This window comes from Ischnura elegans, assembly GCF_921293095.1.
Source record: "Ischnura elegans chromosome 13 unlocalized genomic scaffold, ioIscEleg1.1 SUPER_13_unloc_1, whole genome shotgun sequence".
In the NCBI taxonomy this organism is placed as follows: domain Eukaryota; kingdom Metazoa; phylum Arthropoda; class Insecta; order Odonata; family Coenagrionidae; genus Ischnura; species Ischnura elegans.
Window position 1 is genome coordinate 442,893 of NW_025791657.1, and position 24,542 is coordinate 467,434.

General features: G+C 38.1%; 1 protein-coding gene and 1 long non-coding RNA gene across 3 annotated transcripts; both read right to left on the reverse strand.

The window, feature by feature from the left end:
• Nucleotides 1–156: 156 nt before the first annotated feature.
• On the reverse strand, nucleotides 157–23,531 carry LOC124172587. Of its 2 annotated transcripts, none has more exons than XM_046552031.1 (4): nucleotides 23,472–23,531; nucleotides 23,263–23,342; nucleotides 16,322–17,764; nucleotides 157–456 (listed from the first exon to the last, which is right to left on the reverse strand). In XM_046552031.1, the coding sequence occupies exons 3-4, from the start codon at nucleotides 17,639–17,641 to the stop codon at nucleotides 442–444; spliced, it is 1,335 nt and encodes a 444-aa protein (XP_046407987.1). In that variant the 5' UTR covers nucleotides 17,642–17,764; nucleotides 23,263–23,342; nucleotides 23,472–23,531; the 3' UTR covers nucleotides 157–441. The 2 variants fall into 2 exon arrangements, with proteins under 2 accessions (XP_046407987.1, XP_046407988.1); XM_046552032.1 differs by lacking the exon at nucleotides 157–456 and adding an exon at nucleotides 13,628–13,787.
• LOC124172593 lies at nucleotides 4,067–4,838 on the reverse strand. Its single transcript, XR_006868201.1, has 3 exons — nucleotides 4,690–4,838; nucleotides 4,322–4,533; nucleotides 4,067–4,242 (listed from the first exon to the last, which is right to left on the reverse strand). It is a non-coding gene; the product is annotated as an uncharacterized LOC124172593 (long non-coding RNA).
• Nucleotides 23,532–24,542: the final 1,011 nt, after the last annotated feature.

Here is a 24,542-nt window from a genome sequence, read left to right on the forward strand (position 1 = left end):
GTCCATCCGAGACGGTTGCGCGAGGCTGAATGGCTCCCTTGAAGTGAGCGCATGGATAAAAACAAAAGAAATGGTTTCTCAACATGCCGCCCACCAAAAGAGGGTCTCTCTTTTTAGAAAAACACAAGTTAAAATAATATTTACGTATCACAAACCTTAGGGAGCGGACATAGTTTTTGAACTGATCGTTTCAATAGACCGGTTGATGTTTTTAGGGTCACAACTCGAACAAGTCCATCACTTCCTGGGTAAGTCTCCTTGATAACTCCGGTCTTCCAGTGAAGAGGAGAGGCGTTATCTTCTTTGATGAGGACCAAATCTCCCGGCTGCAAATTCTTAGATGTTTCCGTCCACGTCTGACGTTGCTGTAATGTATGTAGACACTCTCTGGACCAGCATCTTCATAGCCTCTGGACTATCTGCTGCACCCGCTGCATCTGGTTAGCCTGTGGAGAACTACATCACAAAGATCAGGTTCGGGTAGTGAGGTCATGGCACCTCCTCTAAGGAATTGTCCAGGAGTAAGGAAGGAAAGGCCAGATGGGTCATCTGATAGTGGGCATAGTGGACGTGAATTCAAACAAGCTTCTATCTTATTTAAAACCGTAAGCATTTCTTCAAAGGCGCCATCTACTCGTCTTAGATAATATTTAATTGATTTTACCCCGGCTTCCCATAATCCTCCTTGTTGTGGTGAATTTGGAGGATTGAAATGCCATTGACATCCTTCTTGCCTTAAGAAATCAGTAAATCCTCTTCGTCGCTCTTTGTCGGTAAATAGTATCTTAAGCTCTCGCTCAGCACCAACAAAATGTGACCCGTTGTCGCTGTAGATGTGGTTGCATTTTCCTCTTCTGGCTATATATCTCCTTAATGCAGCGATAAATGCTGCTGTGGTCATGTTACTAACTAGTTCAATATGAATTGCCTTGGTTGCAAGACAGATGAATATAGCAATGTATGCCTTCGTCTGCACCTTGCTTCTCGAATTGCGTAGCTTGACATAGATTGGTCCAGCATAATCAACTCCAGAGCTGGACAAGGGTCGAAGTGGTTCAATTCTAGATGTTGGTAAGCTGCCCATAAGCCGCTTAACTGTGGTTAACTTCAACTTAAAGCATTTTATACAGGAGTGTATCACTGCCTTGACTGCTGGCCTAATCCTTTGTATCCAAAAGGTTTCTCTAAGTGAAGCTATCGTCAGCTGAGGTCCTGCGTGTAGTAGTCTCTGGTGCTCATATTCAATTAGCAATTTTGTGATATGACGCTTTGGTGTAAGTATCATTGAATGTTTAGATTTGTATGGTAATGCTGCAGCATGCAATCTCCCTCCTTCTCTCAATATGTCTTTACCATCTAGAAAAGGATGTAGCTACTTGAGTTAACTCTTACCATTTACGATGCTGTTTTCTCTCAATGAAGTCATATCAGATGAATATGAATCAACTTGTGCAATTCTAACAAGTTTTCTTGTTGCTGCATTCAACTCATGAAGGGTCTGTGATGCAGAGGAATGCTGTTTTTTCCGTTGACAATCGGAAATAAATCGTTGCATGAAGGCTGTTACCCTCGGTAATTTGGTAAAGGTTGAATACTTATGAATGAATAGCCTTCCAACCTTGCATGCCTTTAAACGAATGATAGCATTTCTCTAATCGGGAATATCATCAAGGCACTCTTCCTGATGTCCTTGCGGCCAATTACTTGGAACTTGTTTAAGCCAATCTGGACCCGCCCACCATAAGGGACAGTCACGTAGCATTTCGGCTACCCTTGACTTTGAGCACAACAAATGTACTGTATGCTGATTGTTTTTATTGGTACATCGGATGTAAATACATGCCCCATAGTCTCTCTCAGATGCATCTGAGAATGCAAGTAGTTCCAACGATCTTATTTGACTTCGTTTTAGCACTAAACGATTAATCACAATTTCATTAATCGCTGGGATCTGTTTGCATAGAGAAAACCATTTTTGTAATAGTTGACACGGTAATCTTTCACCCCAATTACATTTGCACTGTCACCGTTTCTGTATATAGTAAGTCGTCTTACAAGTAGTTATATTTTTCTCGGTTTCTTTATTTCCACCTCTTGAAATATGCTAATGGGTGCAGAATGGATATCCTAAAAATTTGAGCTAGATTTTTTTACATTAAGAGGTCGCTCAAAGAGCATAAATGCGAAAACATCAATTTTCACGATTAAAAAAATATCCTCATAACCAAGGCTAACGCACAATTTTTCTGTTATTAGGTACCAAAATTAGCCCCACTTTTTTGTCCACTCAACAATATTCAAGGAATAAAATACTTTTCCGCGAGCTACTGCCGCGCGTCACACCTCTGACGGTAAGCTGGGGATTAAATCTGTAAATTGATCGTGCCTTTCTCCGGCGAAATGGTTTTCTACCTCGCAAGTCCTCGCAAGTATCTCTCTCATTGTTTATTCCGCAGTTCCCAGCCAATCCGGCTGTCTCCTGGGTGTTTCCCTTTTCTTGTTGTTTCTTGCAACTAAAGACAATCACTTTTTAAATATTTACATGAGTCATGGTATAGTTAATTGGGGGAGTTAGGGATTGGGAATGTGGGTAGGGTTTAGGGCAGATTTGGGATAAAGGTATTTTGGTTTAACAGGTATTTCGTAATCTCAGAGATTTTCTATTAATGGATTTTTAGTAGCAGCGAAAGATTTTTCGAATTTAGACAAGTGCGATTTTAGATAAGTTAGAACTGGACATAGTTTGAGGTCTTTCCTGATGTTTTTGTTGCTCATTGGTTTTCTACCGTAGATTTCTCCCAACTGAAGTCCGTAACTTGGCGAAGAAAAGAAAAGTTCCTGGCCGCTACCGGAGAAAGCTAATTCTCGGTATCGGATAGGAACGGCAGATTGGTATGAATATTATTGAATCCGAGGCCGGTGATTGCGTAACTTATTTTGAGTTACCAATAAAAATCATTATATCTAAAAACTATTATGCGGAAAAAAGTCTCCAATTTTTCAAAAATAGTCGCCTAAAAAGTCGTCAATATTTAAAAAAAATGTCTCTTTAAAATTCTGAGTTATTTCCATGAGAAAGTGGCTGGATTTAACAGAATTGATGGAGAAGAGATGGTAGAGTTGCGGATTTACGGGTTTACGGGATTTAAGTTTACGTGTTATTTTATGGTCTTTTAAGACAGGAGATCACCTTAATTTTATAAAATATATTTTTAAATTCTGAATAACACTTTCTTTGATGATCAGCAATTGTTTAAGAATATAGTTGACCCCTGTAATTTTTTTAGCTGATCAATGTCTATCTTTATTTTGAAATAGGAAAATTAAAGTCAAATTACAGGTTATGGATAACACGTTTTATTTATTAATTGCATGATGTAAAATAAAGGAAAAAAAACATATATTCATTCACTTCGAGTTGTATTGCTAAAACATTATTTAATGGAATGGTGACAGATAAGGTATTTTTCTATGTTTTCCATGGTAAATGTTGTGCGACGTTCGGTCAAAATAAGTTTATACGTCGAAAACGATCGCTCAACTTCACATGTTGTAATGGGAGCATATCGCAGCGTAGCCACTTCACTTAAGGTGAGTTTTTGTAAAACAGTAGATGTCTACCCCTTGACCTCTCCGTTTAGAATCTGAGCTATATCAGTCATTAACTTGAAGCCTTTGTTTTTATCCAAAACATTGCTCAATTTGCCACAAACACTTGCGGCTTGTTCACCCTTTACACATACAAGTTTCTTCTTCACATCCATTATTGTAGACACCGAGTCACTGAGGCTCAGGATGGAAGATTCAAGATATTTGATTTTTTCTACCAAAAACCCAAAGGATGCTGAAATACATATCATTTCCAGTGAGAGTGTGCTATCTTCTAAGAGTTCTCGAGCATTTTCTATACATTCTGCATCGTCTTCAGGGTCAATATTCTGTATAACCTGAAGTAAAAGATTAAAATACAGTTTTCCCCTTTAATGTAGAACGTACACTTTTAGTTATTTTTTACTCAGCAAAATTGCAGGTATTCTATTTCATATAATGAAATTGATTCATCAGTCACAATCATAACTACAAAAAATTACTTACATTCTTAATTTTCTCGAAGTGTTGGGCATTGAACACGCAAGCTTCCAGCCATGTTCCAAATCTCGTGAGGACTGGATCTGGAGGCAATGGCAGATCGCAGCAATATGTTTTGTATATTTCCACGCGCGATGGTGCTTTCAAAAATACCTACGAAAATATTAAATATTAGTTCTACAGTAATATATTGGAAAATTTATTTGTAGTTTTATTAATGGCAAGTACCTACCTTCTTAATGGTAGAGACCCACTTATTTGCAGTGGGAAATCTTTTGCGAATTTCTTCGCATACTCTGTGAAGAGCATGCACTTTGCAAGTGATGTGAATCATTTTAGGGTAGAAAATCACCAAAACTTTGGTGGCTTTAACCATTTAGGCCGCTCCATCGGTTAGGAGAAGAAGCAAATTCTCTCTATCACTATTATCTCCAAACAAGGAAGCTGTAAAAAAAATGATTACATTACGATAAATAAGGTAAATATGCGGCAAAAACTCATCAACATACGTTATACCGTTAATTTATTTCAGTTCTAATTTGAATATGCTAGCCTTTTCAGCAAAAATTTCACAATACCAAATTAGGTATCATCACTTACTCAAAGATTCGTCAATGCAACGAGCGACCGTTTCATTATTTACTCTTTCAAGTTCCTTGGATGCTATGAGGTAGGGTTTATTGGGCTCATCTGGTGTCAATTTTCCGACCAATATGTTGCACACATATCGGCCCTTAACATCAGTCGTTTCATCAACAATGGCATATAACTTGCTTACTTTCAGGTCATCCGTGATAATTTTCGTTATCTAAAACACAAGAGCATTTTTTTATGTTACGGCAAACACTTAAAAGAGCAATAAAAATTGGCCAGGGAACATAATTACTTTCTTATTAAATAGGTAATACTTTTTCGTTCTTAATCTTATTCCATTTGGATTACGACCAGGAAATAGTAAAAGTATTTCAATGGATAATACTATTTCCGACGAAAACTATGCATCTTGAAAGGCAGGCAGAAAATAGGTCTTTATATTTTATGAAGAATTAAAATTAAAAACACACGCAATGTATAGTTAAAGATGTATCGAACAATGTTGACTTATTCGGGAATGCCCATTCAACATATGTGTTATATTTTAGTGAACTATTTATGTAATACAATGATTGATACAGCCGAATATTTCTTTGAAATCGTATCATACCAAAGTTTTAAACGCTTATATCCAAAGAGCAGGCATGAAAAAGATTTTTACAGCATTTACTACGTAAAAGTATTTAGAAACTCATACTTTTTCATGGAGTCTCGGCAAGTAAGTTTTCCGAAGAGAACTCTCAGATGGAACTGTCCTTCTTAAATATTTTTCCATAAACGATGTGAATAGAGGGTGTTTTGATTTGTAAGTAGGAATGTTCAATGCCACAAATAGCTCGCACAAGTCTACAGCAAACTCATCGCCGGTGGCTGCAAACAATAGTTGGCTCTGTCGTTAACTCTGCAAGCTCACGGTTTCCTTTAATTTCACTTGAGATAGATGCGATGAGCTGTCAATGTGCTGTTTTACATGTGACTTTTTGCCTGATGATATCTTGAAAAATAATGAGAAAGATAAATTATTATTAGAATTACTTTTAATGTTAATTTTTGAGCATAGCTCAAAATAGGTCTTTGTATTTTTATAAAGAATTATAATAAAAAGCACACACAATTTACAGTTAAAGATTTATCTCACAATTTTGATTTATTCGGGAATGTCAAAAAAATTCTTAATAATAATTATAATTATTAAAGTCGTCAGATTCAAAAACTGTATAGATACTGACGGTTTTTTCACGAGCATTGCAGTAAATACTGTTGCTCATAACTTGCAGGTACTTGCATAGTGAAGCATACGCAGTCAGCTTGGCTTCTGAAGACGCCTGTCCTTTCACCTTGTACATTTTCTTGGGCTGGGCTGCACAATCGAGCGGACGATGGTCTTGCAACGCTTGGGGACCTCAGCAAATGACTGAAACTTTACGCGTCTCACTCCAATATATAGGATTGTGTTCATACAATGTGTATACACTCACCAGTCCTTGTTGAACCTTCATATTTTCTCTTCGACCGAGTGCCAAGAGCGCATAGTTTGCCTCTCTACAATGTAGGTTCATTTTGTAACTATCTACCCTCAACGTGAGACATTCACTTCGTCGGAAATTCTAGATAACATTTCATATATTTGTATCATTTTTCCACTAATCTCCTGCAAAAAGCAGGGTGCTAGCTTACAGTGTACCGCTGTTCTCTTGTCAGCAGACCACCCGGGTTCAAATAAGTTGGTTCATGATGTCCCTTTGTAAAGTCTTTGGACACCCTTAGCAAAAAAAGGGTGAGGTGGCCCAGGGAATGAAACAATGTGTGAATTTAAGATGCAATTGGATAAGTACGTGGTGAGCTCTACCGTCACATTTCCAAACCACATTCGAGTTGAAGCACTGCATGGGTTTACTTCATGAAGGGTGGAGTAATCTAAATAATTCATTGCTGTTTCCGGAGCTATCAATAAAATTCCGCATTAGCAATTGTTAGTAGCTTACATTTTACGGTAAATATCTGTTCCGTGTAGTATGTACCACATAAAAAAACAAGATTTGTCCGACACAAAGTTGATCAAGTGTGGTCACAACATCAAAATATTAATACGGAGGCTTCCGCGGTTAGTTATTTGGTGATGGTTTTCCGGGTTTACACCGCGTTGATACATGTTTTGCGGACGACAGTTTCGGGCGCGTTCCAGCTCCCGTCTTCGGGTCCAAATGATTTGCAGATCTGTGATCCTTATTTATTTACAGCTAGTCAGACGGATGTTGATTTTTAATTCCATTGTTGGAAAAGCCGTTTGAAAGATGAGGATAAAGGATAGCCGTCTTCCCTATTGAAGTTATTTGGGTGACTCGCTATTTCAATCGCCTCCCTTATCAGCCTAGGGTAATATTTATTTTCCCTGGCGATGATTTTCGATTCCTTGAAAAGTATGACGTGCCCAGGTTCCGACCATGCATGCTCTGCAACCGCAGAAAGACGAAAATTTTTCTTTTCGGTTGCCTTAAGATGTTCATTTATTCTGCATTCGAGGGATCTAGATGTTTGCCCGATGTATGATAAACCACAGGAACACGTTACTTCATACACTCCTTCATATATATCTGATGGATGACGATCTTTTTCACTCCGGAGGAGGTCAGAGGTCTTCTTCAAACTTATAAATCGCGTCAGAACGTCATGTTTGGCGAGAACTCTAGCAATTTTTTCCGACGTTCCAGCCACGTATGGCAACAGAGCATGTGCCTTTGCCTTTTGCTGGTCTTCCTTTGCAATGTCCAAGGCCACATATCTTTTCTCTTCTTCCCTACGCGCGATTTTTTGAATCAGTACCCGATCGTAGCCATTTTCTTGGAGCGTGGTAAGGAGGTGTTGTTTCTCTCTAGCGAGCGAATCTGTATCCGATATGGAATATGCCCTATGATATAGAGTTTTAATAACTGATGCTTTTTGCCTGGGATGATGGTGTGATTTGGCATTCAAATAGCGATCAGTATGCGTTTCCTTACGATAGACTGAATGTCCCAATGTGCCATCTGATTTCTTCTTGACGAGAACGTCCAAAAAGGGAAGTTGGTTATTTTCTTCCATTTCCATAGTGAACTGGATGGAATTATTTTGGCTATTAAGATTTTCAAGGAATCTTTTCAGTTTATCTGTCCTTGAACATCTTAATAGCCAAAATAATTCCATCCAGTTCACTATGGAAATGGAAGAAAATAACCAACTTCCCTTTTTGGACGTTCTCGTCAAGAAGAAATCAGATGGCACATTGGGACATTCAGTCTATCGTAAGGAAACGCATACTGATCGCTATTTGAATGCCAAATCACACCATCATCCCAGGCAAAAAGCATCAGTTATTAAAACTCTATATCATAGGGCATATTCCATATCGGATACAGATTCGCTCGCTAGAGAGAAACAACACCTCCTTACCACGCTCCAAGAAAATGGCTACGATCGGGTACTGATTCAAAAAATCGCGCGTAGGGAAGAAGAGAAAAGATATGTGGCCTTGGACATTGCAAAGGAAGACCAGCAAAAGGCAAAGGCACATGCTCTGTTGCCATACGTGGCTGGAACGTCGGAAAAAATTGCTAGAGTTCTCGCCAAACATGACGTTCTGACGCGATTTATAAGTTTGAAGAAGACCTCTGACCTCCTCCGGAGTGAAAAAGATCGTCATCCATCAGATATATATGAAGGAGTGTATGAAGTAACGTGTTCCTGTGGTTTATCATACATCGGGCAAACATCTAGATCCCTCGAATGCAGAATAAATGAACATCTTAAGGCAACCGAAAAGAAAAATTTTCGTCTTTCTGCGGTTGCAGAGCATGCATGGTCGGAACCTGGGCACGTCATACTTTTCAAGGAATCGAAAATCATCGCCAGGGAAAATAAATATTACCCTAGGCTGATAAGGGAGGCGATTGAAATAGCGAGTCACCCAAATAACTTCAATAGGGAAGACGGCTATCCTTTATCCTCATCTTTCAAACGGCTTTTCCAACAATGGAATTAAAAATCAACATCCGTCTGACTAGCTGTAAATAAATAAGGATCACAGATCTGCAAATCATTTGGACCCGAAGACGGGAGCTGGAACGCGCCCGAAACTGTCGTCCGCAAAACATGTATCAACGCGGTGTAAACCCGGAAAACCATCACCATCAAAATATTAATTTAGGCAGGTATTTTCAATAAAAAGTCCCGAAAAAGTCTCTTTTAATCGAAAAAGTCCCGCCACAGCAAAAAAGTCCCAAAAAGTCTCTAAGAAAGTCATTAAAAACGGTTTTATTGGATGAGATTAGTGAAGATTTGTATTTAAAACCACATTAGTCCCACTTTTACAACAAGTCGAAAGACTTATTTTCCACGCTCTACTAATAACATACGAGCGGGAAAGCAAACGATTCCTACTTGTTATAAGTTAGTTCGTGGCTAATCATCCATCATTAGATAATGAAACTATCAAATGAAGGAAATTATTGCAACAATTAATTGCAACGAGCACAGGCACGAGACAATTTTTTATCATCATAATGACGCGTAGGTATTTAAGCAGTGTCATTTCGAACGCGGAGATACGAAGACTACGCGTGCTACCATCCTTAAAACATGCCGAAAGAATAACGGGGAGTAATAGCAGTGGTTTTTTTTTAAGAAATGACATTTGCAGGTGGTCCTCTTCTTATTATGCTGAAAGGGCTAAAGAAGATTTTGGGAAGCGGAGAGCACGTGCTTCATGTGCCAACCTTCCTAGTTTTCACCGAACCAGCCTACTGACAATGAGTTAAGTGGGACTCGTGGGTGTCCATATATTACTGGAAACTTTAGGTAATATCATTGAAAACCATAGTGCATTCTCTTTTGTCAGATTCTTCATCACTTAGAATTTGTGTAAATTTGAAATAATATTGAATGCAAGGAGGGTTTTTTCATTGGAAGTATGAAATTGCGTTCTTATGATGAAAATAATGTTTTCAGATATGTTATAGTGATAGACATATAACTGAATTTCATCTTCAAATAAATGTACTAAACCATTTTGCCAATGGTAATATGTTGTCAATTTATTTCTGTATTTTCCAACTACAAAAAATTCGTTTGGCGCGGTAGCTATTTAAATGAAACGAGTACTTTTTAATGAATCCTTTCAAATTTTCCAGTACTGTATCTCAAGCTGTTTAAGCACGAGATATGAATATGAAATAGTAAAAGGAAGACAAAATTGGGTATAGATCTACATGGTATAAAATAGCAATTTTGAGGTATTAATTCACATTTGACCTTGTATATTAGCTTCCTTAAGGCTGAGTTAATTACATACCTCGTAAACATAGTTTGAACTCAGCCATATGAAACAATGTATTAAACTTTATAGAGGCATAATGAAAATTTCATAAATTGGCACACAGATTGTGTATCAGTGTACATCCTGTAGTAAGTTGTATAAAGTCATGGCTCAATACAATTGGAAGTATATACATGTCTGCATACAACGTATAAATATTTTATACAATTGAATAGGAATGCATACATATTTTATTCAGATGTAATACAATTTAGCAAAATCCTTTTTTAACACATTCGCGTCGGGCCCCGCCGATAGGCGGCGTGCCGTGTTTTCCCAAGGATCGGCCGTCGCCTTTCGGCGTCTTGAAACACTGGTGATCCAAAATGAAATTTTTTGGTCGCCCGCTCGTCACTGCTGTCTCCTGAATTTTACCCGGTCTTTACATAGGACTACATTCTAAAATCTGCCCCCCGTTCTCAAATGTCATGCTTCAGAAATACAATTGAAGCCTTCTTATTTTTCATTCAGAATGTCATTTGATTCCGTGTATTCCTTACGCGTTTTTTACCCTTTTTCCGTTTATCATATTTCCACAATTATATTTATACAATCTTGCAAGTCGCTATCTTCAAAACAGTCAAGATAACTCTTCCTATGTAGCAAACCATCAGTTTGCCTTTTGGAGACACTTTTTGGCTGTGTGCATCGTACAATGTACCTATTTCATTTTTATTTTCGCGACATTGTTATTCAAGGTCAATTGTCATTATATATAAAGGGGAAACGGCAATCTCGTCCGCATAACTACTCGTCGTTTTCAATGGGTTACACGTATTACGATCGCTTTTAATTCATCACTGTTTTCACACTCCAGTTTGAGGATTTTTTAAGCTTACAAAACAGGACATTACTGGAAAGACGGAGCATACATAAGGTAAGTACAATTTTAAAAATAAATGTAATTATTCTATTTATTGATATTATCTTTAGAATTCAACAGTAGTATTTACTATTTATTCATAAAAAATGAATTTCTATTTGTTGCTGCTATACCGAGAATGATTATGGTCTCGTTGTTTTCCGCAGGATAAATAAGAAGTTGCTTCATAAATACCATTCGCTTCGAATTACGTAAAATACCTTCAAGTATACTTAAGATAAAACTTAGAACCAGCCCAATTGGTATGTACGACTTTATTTGAAATGTTTGATTTCAATGTTTACAGCAATAATGAGAAATAATTTAACCTTTTTCTTTATTTTACTCTAAGAAGACTTCATGGAGAATAAACCAAATTCATCAAGAAAGCGGACAAGGAGCGCACTTCATCACCCTGTGTCTATCTCCGACGAAGACATCGCTCGGTTCTTTGAGAGGGAAGAAGAAATTTCGGATGGAAGTGCAACAGATTCGGATTTTGATGTCTCCTCCGAAGATGAGGAAACCGACGCGAGCTCCGAGGATGATAGTGGTGCAAATGGCGATTGTCAGGCCTCAAGTGATTCAGGTAAACGAATATCCCCGGCAGGATGGCAAACTGAACGGCCAGTTATCACTCCTATTGCTTTTACTGGAAATTCTGGACTCAAAATACGGCCTCATGTTTTAGATCCAATAGGATTCTTCATGCTCTTGGCAAACGATGAATTTTTCAACCACATAATTTCTGAAACATATATTTATGCCCAAAAATTGCAGAATAAATCAGTAGCTGATAAATCTAAAATGAAACCATGGAAAGACTTGACAAGAGGGGAGTTTGAAATATTTTTAGGGCTACTTTTTCATATGGGGCTTATCAGAATAAATAAAATTCAATATTATTGGCGAAAAGATAGGCTTTATGAATTTCCCACATTTTCAAAGGCCATGCCAAGAGACAGGTTCATGATCATTTTGCGGTGCCTACATTTTGGCCGTAACGCTCCTGATGGCGACCCAAAGCCAAGTGATCCACGCTACAAAAATCCGCCCTCTTTTGAATCTTATCCAGACCAATATGTAAAAAGTGTACTATCCTCAGAAACAACTTAGCTTAGATGAATCTATGGTACTTTGGAGGGGAAGACTATATTTCCGGCAGTACATAAGAAACAAGAGGCATAAATATGGTATTAAATTGTATATGCTAACGGAACCAAATGGGCTTGTTTTGAATTGCTTGGTTTACGCAGGTTCCAAGGATCCAAATGTTGGGGGAGTTGGTCACTCAGAAAAAGTTGTACATTCACTTCTATCTGATTATACTAATGTTGGTCATGCTGTGTACATGGACAACTTCTATAAAAGCTATAAATTGTCGCGAGAACTGCTGGGAAAGAAAGTATATTCCACGGGAACTCTCCGAAACACTAGGAAAGGCAACCCTCATAATGTTGTAAATAAAAAATTGGCAAAAGGAGAAGTAGTGGGCCAGTATACGAAAGACGGAATTTTCATATGCAAATGGAAGGATAGAAGAGAAGTTTTAATGATTTCCTCGGAGCATTGTGGAGAGATGATAGAAGTAGCAAACAGAAGGGGTAAAATTTCTCAAAAACCAAGCGTTGTAGCTGAATACAACAAATTTATGGGGGGAATAGATAGGGCGGACCAGATTATTTCTTATTATCCAGTGGAGAGAAGAAGCCTGAGATGGTATTTAAAATTAGGGATACACATGTTTCAAATACTTCTAAACAACTCGCAAATACTACATAATAAATTTAGTAGCCAACACATGAGGCTTCAGAATTTTCGTGAAAGTGTAATCGCCAGTCTTATTTTCAAAAACTAGCCGGCAGAAATTCCAGCGCCAATCCAGCGAAAGGAAAAGATCCATTTGCCAATACAAATACAAAGTGAAAAGGGTTCAAGAGCACAAAGAAAAAGATGTCGTAACTGCTCACCGACAGGAATAAGAAGAGACGTCGTCACGTACTGCCCAATGTGTGATGGTGAACCAGGACTATGTCTTGAACCCTATTTTAGAGTGTTCCATAACTATTAATCGGTAAATATGTTGCAAAATCCAATTACAACTGTTGCAATGTTTATCCAATTACTGTTTGAATTAATAATGAATGTGAATTGTATTCAAAGAAGAAATATATTTCAGTCTAAGTTTTGAAACAAAATATCGTGTAATTATTTTGAAATACACATTTTTTTAGTATACTTAAATACATTTTTATGTTCAAAGTTTTTGCTACTCTGGCTTGCATTAGTCTAATCGTGAGACCAATAAATTAAATTGCTATGCGAGGAAAGAGCTTGCTTGCCGACATTAGCAGAATAGGAAACATCACGGAGAGCGGGTCGCCTCCGATAGGCGGCATGGTAATGACCTGAAAAATTGTTGGTAAAATTGTCGTCAATATTAATAAATTGGTCATAGATATTCATTACATTACAGAAATATTATCCGAAACAAATAGTAGGAAATAGAAAGATATGCGCTAACTTCTATTTTTGAAAACAATCTCGCCGATCGGGCAGCCGCCGATAGGCGGCGGAGATAATGTTTAAAAATTAACGGTTTAAAAATGAAATTCAGCGAAAATATTGGTGTAAAATTTGTTTATGTAAAGCAACGGTTGGTAAACAAAAGAAAAAGATTCCCGGTCCTAAGTAAAGTCGTGTCCTGAATGTTCGCACCGAATGTGTTAATCAAAGTGTTACCATTATTCTATATGTGTGAGTAATAGGGTAAACCCAATCAGTTTACAGAGCACTGGAATGCTTGATAATAATGTGGTAAATATAAACGGAATTTTCCTCTTCGGGATGTCCCCATCGTATCCTCCAAAGTATATGCAGCCATATTCATCGCTGAAAGGAGAACAAATGAACTAAATGGATGTCATCTTTGAAGGAAATTAAGGAATGTTAACCGAAAATACAACTTAAATATCAATATTTGGTCCATAAACAACCACTGCCAAAATTATGCCAACAGTTTTCAACTTTCTTAAAACAAACTCTGCTCTGATAGAAATCCATGTTTTGGTGAGTCAGATTAGTAGTACTTTCCTGGATTTAAAATTTAACATTCGTTTGGCATCAATTAGTATATTATTGCTTTAACAAAAGTTATACATCGGAAATAATTTCGGGATTCGGAATATGGAGTTTTTGAATCTGTTCGTAAGAATCATTGCTTTGAAATGAAGGAAAAAATACAAGGAAAGACCACGTACCTTACTCCGGCTTTTTCAATGCCGTATTTTTTATGGCCTTTGGAATGATAAACACATCTCTCAACTACAAGTAGTTCCGTTGAATGGGCCTTAGTTTGGCTGTAATTAATTAATTTTCATGCGGTATTTTCACAAGCCGTATATAATTTCAAAATTTCGCTCCACTCAGAAGATGGGTCAGGTAGGGAAGCGGTAGCGCACGAATTCCCACCCAGGGGGCCGGGGGTCGGGGCTTCTTCATAGTAGTTTAATTTGTTGTCTTCATTGTGATCATACGGCGTCAAGTTTTTCATTAATTTTAATTGCAGCAGTCTTAGACAGGCAATTTTTTATCATCGTAATGGCGTTTAGGTATTTCATCAGTGTCATTTCAAGCGATGAGATACGACGACTACACTAGCTAGGGTTGGTGTGCACTAAATATTCACTTTTTCTTTTCTTATGCTGATCAACATCCACATTAAAAATGAAAACCACTCTTGCGACAGCAAATATCATGAAATGCTTGCGGCGAGCAGCAATAAGGGTACAGAAATAATTAATACGAACACAAAACTAATATAAAATGCCATATTTCTCGGGCACTTTTAATTCGTATTTCAAGAGTTCGAGATTAAGTGATCACTTTACTCCAAAGGGAGTTTACTTACACAATACCTATGTGCTTCAACAATCATTCCGAAATACAATTTCAATTAACAAATAGGATGAAATAAAATTTGGTTACCCTGGGCCACGCGCGCTGGCGTATGAAATACGTCAATTTTCGAAAACCAAGGATTTCATCATTGTACGTACATACTGGGCTTGAATTATTTGGTGTATTCCTACAATGTACTTTGACTGTTTATATTGCAAGTGTTCAAAGTTGGAGGTATTGTAGCTAATTTTTTTAGATCAGCAAGAGGAACCCGTCACACGTGGCGTATAAATTACGCCGCGTGACCGGCCGTGCACCACCGGTACCTTTATATTTTTATTAGCTATAAATATACAAGATTGACCTAATTTCTACAAATAAAGATTAATTTAAAAAGTGGAGTGTTATCATATATGCACATATCATGAGCAAAGTACGCTATTCGCCCGGTTGTGTAAAAATAACAGTCGAGCCTGCTATAGGGTTATTAGCAACAATTACGCCAAATGCGTCTTGTGCTCGCAGCTTCCAAAAATATTCCGTAACCCTTCCAAGGGGCCAACCAACTAATGTTATTTCTTCGAAAAAACGCCACTTTTAAACCCCCTTTGATCTTTTGGTATGTTTTTGAGGAGAGTAGTAAGTGTAGCCTTCATTTCTCCGCGGTTGAAATGGCATGTTTAAATATCTAAACGCCATTATGATGATAAGAAATTGTGCCATGCCTAAGCTTACCGCAATTAAAGTTAATGAAAAACTTGACGCCGTATAATCACAATGAAGACAAAAAATTTAATTACCAAGAAGAAGCCCCGAACCCTGGCCCCCTGGGTGGAATGACGTTCGCTACCACAACCCCACCTGACCCATCTTCTAAGTGGAGCGAAATTTTGAAATTATATACGGCTTGTGAATATATCGCATGAAAAATAATTAATTAGAGCCAAACTAAGGCCCATAAAATGGAACCACTACTAGTTCAGAGATGTGTTCATCATCCCAAGGCCATTAAAAATACGGCATTGAGAAAAGCGGCGCAAGGTTTCGTGGTCTCCCCTTGTGAAACGCTTCTCTACTCTTCAAAGGCAATTCTTATATAAAACAAATAAGAACACTGTTTTTTTTACAAACAAATATCATTTCATTACTGCCAAACATATCTCTAAGAGTAGGAAGATAAATTATGACTAAATCTTGTTGATATTCAAAATAGTTTACATTAAAAATTTATAAAATGACTTAATGGCCAACAGACGAGTGCTTTGGGTAACGAATTGAATATTTTAATTGAAACTATGATAGGCTCTGAAAAACGCTCCCATCATTTTTAAAATTAAGATGAAATTGATCTCTCCTACCCAATGACAAAGAGAAAAAACACTGAAATGTATTTTAGTGCAGATATGGACAGTGTTCATAGTTAAATAGGTACAAAATGGAAGCTAACGAATAGGACACGAATACATGATATTATACGACGAAAGAAAAGGGGAATAATTTGTCTGAGGAATAAAAAGAGGACTCACCGTCGCCTTGGCTATCAGTGTTGGCACCACGTGGTTACAGTACAAAGAGTGAAGGAGAGGGACATGCTGATGAAGAAGAGCTCTTCCTAATGTGGATCCATAATAAGTGATAATTCCAGGCACTGCCGCTGCCAGGTAACACACCTTACCCGCATGTGTCCTCCGATCCAATGCATATCTCATACCCCAATGGAACGCCCCGCCCCTCTTACTCCTCCCCACCTCCTGTAGAGCCCGCATCCACTCACATTCACAATCTGCATCGCTCTGTCCATACGGCAACGCCTCATTTCCAAAGACTAACTTGAGAGATAATTTCGAGAGGGCCCAAGCTAAATAAGTACATACACTTTTATCACTACTACCCGAGCAAACCTTCGCGCCGAAATACACAGTCTCAGTCTCCAAATCACAAAATGAACGCCATACAGTCCCATACCATTGAGTCCCGCCCAAGTCCGCAAACTTATACTTCATCCTTCCAATGTCATTAGACTCGCAGTCCACCACTATTTTCACCCGATCATGACCACTCAGATACTTCATTATACACTTAGTGATCTCATCTTCATCATACAGTCTCTCATAATACGTACGCATGGTGTCTACCCCATCTCCATATACAATAGTAGTCCTACACAACATGGCGTTCACGCACTCCTGCCTAGCTTTTGCCGCATCAGAGGGAAGCGCAATCACGGCAGTCTCCTCTCCCAGGCCAAACTTAATTGACGTTACATGCTCTGCAGTTGAGGTAATTGCCTCTTCCAAGCACTGCAAGAGTTCGTCACGTCCACACACCTGTGCTTTGAGTCCCTTCAAGGAGAAGGTCAACTGACGCAGTAGAAATTTCATTTCATTCCTCAATGCATCCACGGAGGACTTCAAAGATGCAATGTCTTTATCTGGTGTGGCCACGGGTGTTGGGTAGGTAGCGCTCGTACTGAATGACGACTGAAGGTGACGCCTTATCACCTGGTCCCTGCGGTGTACCAAGGACACCAACTTTAGAACTTCTGAGCGCTCCATGTCTTCAGGGAAGCGACGAGCCATCTCCTCAGCTAAAGACAATGCATCCACTTGATTGTCATCAGTCAATTCTGGTTTGGCCCCTCTCGCCAGTAGTTCCTCCACGCAATCGGCCTTCCCAAGACTCACCCCAACATGCAAGAGGGTTTTTTGCCGCACGCCGCTTGCATCCACATCTTCCAGCATGTCCAGCAGCTCTTTATGCTGAAGAAACGAACCAGTCACCAATCCAGCAAAGAGCCTTTCCTCAACAAACTCCTTAGCGACTCTATCAGCACCGTTGACTGACATTATTACGAAAGTGTTTCTTGGGTTAAGCTGACAGTAATATGCCAATGGAAACAAGAAGTGGTTCCAAGGGTCGCCGAAGGGAATTGCAGAATATCAGCGTCTACACGAAATAATGAAGTTTATCTGCAAAGAAACAAAATTAAAATCAAATTATTACCTTAAAAATAGTCAAAGACGGTGCCAAAAAAGCGCACTGGCGCATATGAGACTTAAGCCCGTATGACACTTCCCAATTTATTGGCCAATCCATTGGATATTGGATTGTGGACCCACTGACACACACCAATTTCTAGCCCAATCTCCGTTTCACAATATTGGGCACAATTTCTTGGCCAATCTAGATTTTAGAACGGGTTCTATTTTCTCGAGGCCAATCTCCAATCAGAACTCAGTCTTGTCGACTCCTAGTGGCCAAAACTAGAAGCTCTTTGCAAAACATTCCACCTCGGAATTTTAATATCATATATAAAAACTTTAGAAGCATAACAATCCATGGAATAGCTTAAATAATTAATATGTACTTTGAGAGAACATAAATTCACAAACATCAACTGTCTAAAGTGGGTAATTCGGAAATAACATTTCGGATATTTAATGAATAAAAACGTCGTGATTCTCCTCGATTGCGTCTATATTTTGTTTAAATTACAATTATTAAACTGTTTTTCATGATTTGAGCGCTAAAGTTTCGGGTGAAAGTCCCAATTGATGACACAATCTCTGTTTATTCGATGAACATATTCCAGCCAAAACGAGCCGCTACGTTATCTTGGCTCACCTATGAGATCACAATATTTCCAATCTCTCATCATTCAAGGAACTCACCCGAATGAAATTTCGAGCAATTCGAAAATATCTTTGCAGCCCCTCGAAATAGTTATTAAATTTACAATTATTATGCCACCTCCCATTCTGTAGCTCATTGGCAATGAATCTGCGTCTTGAGATGCTCTTTTGTAATTTTGTGTTATGTGGCGTTCTCTAGTGGGGTATTAGAACACTATAACGGCCAATATTGGTGTAAATATTGGTACGTGTCATACGATGCCTAAAGCCCAATATTTTAACCAATATTGCGCGCCGATATATTGGCCAATAAATTGGCAAGTGTCATACGGGCTTTAATGAAATATATTTTTTGCATAATACGCAACGAAAAATAAAAGGAAAATTGCCCAAGAGTGAAATTTATGCAATGCCTTCACAGCCAATCATCCTTAGTACGATGGAATGAATAACGAATCTGCAGAAGAGGGAATCGTTCTGGCTGGCTGGCAAACTATTTCAGGGAAAGTTTTGAACGTGAAAGAAATAGCGAATGTGTCATTCGCTGTGCAACCCAGAATAAGATGGAATGCTCAGGTTTGAAATTCTTGAAGCTGTATAGGAAATTAAAAGAAAATAAAACAAATCCAAGAGGTGCCCGAGTGTGAGCGTGGTTTTCCTAATTTTATAAGTTTGTCTGTTTCTTACTGTTGTAAGCGGAAGCTTCGCAAACCTGAATGTGTATGTGATTGAGACCCTTGCGGAAATGTGTTCTTTAGAGCCAATCTGCAAGGTGAGTGAGTGAGTTGTTTTGTTTCATAGTGTTTTAGCTTGATTTCCGTGTATTACCCCCCTGACAGCCTTGTAACTTCCCACCCCCTCACCTTGCCCACCAAAGAGTACGGCATTGGGGAATTTATTTTCTTTCAACTGTTCAACTACCGTAGATCGTTCAATAACTTGTACCGTATACAAAAATTCATGCTCAGACATGATAAGATGATACGATTGGCAGCGAAAATAATAGGATAACAAAAGTTAATGGTAAAAACAAATTAGTGCCATACAAATCTTCCTGAGTGACATATAAATAGCAAAGAGAGATAGTGGCAGAAATTTGTCAGAAAACTCTTAATATCTTCTACACTACTTTCTGGAGGACACAAACAGTATTAAAACCCAACCGTCGGATTGAACGTGAAGTCTTAGTCCCCTTGTTGCTGTCCGTTGAAGCCGGGCTGACACTGGGTTTCCCTCCACGCATCCTCTTTTCTCTTGGAAATACAAGTTACCTAACCTCTCAATGATCTATTCAAAATGCCATGCCATCGGACTAAAACCCAAAAACCATGGAATATTTTGACGATGGTGGAGACCTCCACTCACAAGATTTCATGCTTCATGGATGCACCGTCACTCCAATGATCTCCCTCCAGTTTGTCTCTTATCTCCCTTTTATCCACTTTCCGACTATCTCTTATCTCTCCGACATCCACTTTTGATCTTGCTTGGGAAATACGCCCTCACAAGAATGAATTCTGTGCGCGTGACCATCTACATCTGTGTCCCACTCTACTTGCAGTAATACAGAAATTGACCCACATTTTCACTGCGGATGACGCCAAAATATACGCTCAGTGTAGGAAATTTCTTTTAATTAAAACTAAAAACTCCAAAGAAGAATATCAAAAGAGATCTAATGATTGTGACCTAAGATAATGTCACTTCTCGTTGTTGAATATAGAAATTTTCTCATTCAGCCATGGTGAAAAACACTCATCAAAAGTATTCAAGTCTTTGTTATATGTCCGCGTTGCCACCCAAACTATCAGATTCACATGCAGTCCACTCAACAGGTGAATGTTTTCTTTGCTTGATCAACAACTACTATTTTATTATAAATGCAGATTAATGCATGCAAATGCCACGAAAATAGTAGAATAAAACAAGTATAACACCATTGAAGATTGGTGGAATCACAAGAACTAAAACATGCTGAGATTATAGTTTGATGATCGTAAAGGAATTTAAACTCAAGCGCTGAAATGCATACCTCTTTACATATATTTAACGCGTAATATTCACCAAAATCAAAACTCATGCGACCGTACACAACGAAATTTAAAAATATTGTGGATGCTTACCTGAGTTGAGTAGGGATTTAAGTTTTGAAACGTGAATAGTACGTCAATTGGACAAAGTGCGTTTGTTAGTTATTAACTGATACAAAATGTATTTGAAATAAAGAAATCAAATGCTGTCTGACCTATGGAAAAATGCATTACTCATAATTATACACTGTCAAAGCTAGCATTAAACCATGAGATTTGGAGCATTTGTCTACTGTACATATATCACATAATACACGTTGAAATTGTTTTACTTAGTTCCATAAATATCAAATTAAGAAAAAAATTAAATCTGTCACTAATTAGGAGTAAAATCCATGTATGCACAACACTCAGACCACATGAGTGGGTATCGAATTCGATATGACCGATAATTCCGTAGAAATAAGTTTTTATCGCCCAAAGAAATTTGAAAATTCAGAAAGAATCTTTTTCATCACCTTTGATGAGATTTAGCTTTTATGCAATGAGTTTTTCTCCGCTTTGAGCGCGATTTTTTGTTGCACTACTCAATCACCCAACGGATTCTTACAGTGCAATAATTATCGCAAAAACGTCAAACATTTGCAAATGCCATGGAACCCCGACTGAGAAATCTTTATTTAAAACCGCTGAAAAGGATGTCACGCAAGTATTAAGTTATATCGTAAACGTCAAATGAATAGAGGGTTTGTCCATACTTAAAGAGACTCATGACTACTAAAGATATTCCACTCCTTATTGGCTTTACTTTCCTTAATAAAAGGGTGCATCAAAAAAGTAATGATGTAATTTCTATATTCGGAAAAAAGAAACCTCTTTCCTTGAAAAAATGCCTTGTTGACAGTAATGTACAAATCGACACAGGGAATGGAGATAAATAAATTAAATGATATAATATATTTTCAAAAAAATGAAAAGTAGATAAGATTTTTTAAGCCTTAAACAAGACCAAGGATGAATAATAGCCTCTAATTAAACGTATTTTCATTCCCATCCTGAATAAGCAAACACCAGCTTACGTATTTTGGAACTCCACAAATATCTATTCCATTCATTAGGCTTACGAATGGCCATCGATTCGTTTTTCTTTTGTATGTATATTCGTGACCAAACTGCTCTAAGAAATCTACTCCTCCCTTTGTTTCATTGTGGTTCGAGATCATTTTGGATATCCCATTCTGACTTACCTCCCCAGAATAGTGCTTCGCGGGAAGAAGTACTATACTCTAATTTATTTCGGAAAAAACGAAATTAAAATAGCGTTCTTCCTAAAACCAATGAGTACTGAACCTTCTAGTTTTCACATACTTTGAAGAAAAGCATACGATAGAAATTACTTATATTCTTTATAACTGTCCCGACTGTAGAAACCCCATTTGGTAGGCGTATCTTTGCCGGTTCAAGGCCTGTTAAATAGTTTATACAAGTAATATTATGATTACTCCCTTTGAAACTTATGTCAGTGTTAGTACTACGCCTGTGGCTAAATGGTGATCATATGTGTTCGTGCCTTCCTTGCACTCAGCTTGTTCTGATACATCACTCTTATGGTCGCTTTTGGAATCTGAAGATTCGTTGGATGTGCTTTCGATTTCTTCCGCTAAAAATGTTCTATTATCTTTCTTATTTTTTGCCAATGCACGACATCCTGCCAATAAAAAACGGTTAAATATTTTATTAATGGACAAGCCTGCGATCTCATGAACTAAAAATGAAGATCTAGCTTCCTATAACGAAAATGCCACATCGAACAACGGTACTTTGGAACGCAGTGAGCTCAAGCTCCAGCAGTACCTGAAAAAGTGGAGCCTACTACAGTAACCTTCTTGCTTCATAAACGTAAGGACACTAGGAAATATAGTCAAGTACATACGAACTCAAAAGTGAAACATAAAACCACTAGAAAGAAATGAGGTAATCCCCTAAATATCGCACCATACCACATCAAAAGCAGTCTTAAAATTTTAACAGGAGTGATTCCTTCACGCAACGATCACATTCCGGGAAGGTTATGCGACATACACAGAGCACGTTACCAAAATGACTAGAATATGTAACGTAGGTTTACTCTTTTGTAGATGTTGAAAGAGGATGAAGAAATGAGAGGCTGGGAAAATTTCTTTAGGAAAGGCTAGGGAAAAATAGTAAAATGGAGAGTCGGAGGTACGTCTCATCTAATTTACGTGGTAAACTTTGCAGCTAAATGATACATACACTGTCTATCAAGAAATGATTGAGAGTTTCTGTCCAAAATGTCCTAACTTTGACAAAAGTGGAAGACCTTTTTAAAAGGTTTCTTTAAAATTAAAAATTTAGCTTTCGTCGATAGTAATATGAAAGAATGCCATAGATGAAATATAATATAGATAAAAAACATCTTAAACACCCACAAGTAATTGCGTGGGCCAAATATGCGACCGGCGCGATGCCACGGGATCGCACACTGGTAGAGCGGTGAATTCGCTTACAAGATACCTGTAGCGTTCGGAGCTTCATATTTCATCCATATGCAGACACAATTTTTATATTTCTCGTTGTAAAGGAATATTTTTCTATTATAATTCAGTCATGTATGGGACCTCCTAGCATGCGTATTTGCACGCGCCGCCACTGCTCGGTATACGGCGGCAATTGCATTAAATAAATCCCTCCACTCGACGGACATGCTTATTTAAAACATGGCTATCACACAGTAATTGATAAGTAAAATACAAGCATGGATTAAACGCGTGCGTAACTACTCACCTAATTGGTTAGACAATCTGGTTGGAATAGGTACTCGCTTCTTCTCTGACTTTCCTATTCCCAAAACAGAAAGGGCTACACTGAAATGCAAAATAAATTACTTCTTTTAGTATCTTGGAATATTATCTATACTCATAGGAGGCAATTCATCTCCCTGAATGGCCCCATTCAACTCTCAGCAACTTGAGCCCGAAATGATGGAGTAATACCTCTCAATTAACAAGGCGTGAAGGATAAAGTGGAGGATCAATTCCTCATATGCATCTCCCACGAAATATATGCAGCCTTTTCCTTAGAGAGAGGCCTTTATACACACACAGCGGGCTTATCTTATCACATATGCGATATAAAAAGACGGTTGTCTAGATATTACCATGTAACGATTCTGCCAGTCAACGCTTGAGCAAAGATAATTGCGACACTCATTCGAACGTAATTGATATGAAGGATTAATATTATGTTTTAACTGTTATTCATTGAATTACAGTCCGGCCGCCGAAAGTTTCCCGGTGAAATTTCGAAGGGTCTAGTTGGGGGTAGGGGGCAAGGTTGCCAGGTAAGAAAGGGAAACGCCCACATCACACATAAACGAAAGGGTTCCTGGAAGAAAGCAGCCGGAAGGGACGATTATCTTGAAGGACCAAAATGAAGAATCCCCTTCTCTTTGACTTAAGCCCGTATGACACTTGCCAATTTATTGGCCAATATATCGGCGCGCAATATTGGTTAAAATATTGGGCTTTAGGCATCGTATGACACGTACCAATATTTACACCAATATTGGCCGTTATAGTGTTCTAATACCCCACTAGAGAACGCCACATAACACAAAATGACAAAAGAGCATCTCAAGACGCAGATTCATTGCCAATGAGCTACAGAATGGGAGGTGGCATAATAATTGTAAATTTAATAACTATTTCGAGGGGCTGCAAAGATATTCTCGAATTGCTCGAAATTTCATTCGGATGAGTTCCTTGAATGATGAGAGATAGGAAATATTGTGATCTCGTAGGTGAGCCAAGATAACGTAGCGGCTCGTTTTGGCTGGAATATGTTCATCGAATAAACAGAGATTGTGTCATCAATTGGGACTTTCACCCGAAACTTTAGCGCTCAAATCATGAAAAATAGTTTAATAATTGTAATTTAAATAAAATATAGACGCAATCGAGGAGAATCACGACGTTTTTATTCATTAAATATCCGAAATGTTATTTCCGAATTACCCACTTTAGACAGTTGATGTTTGTGAATTTATGTTCTCTCAAAGTACATAT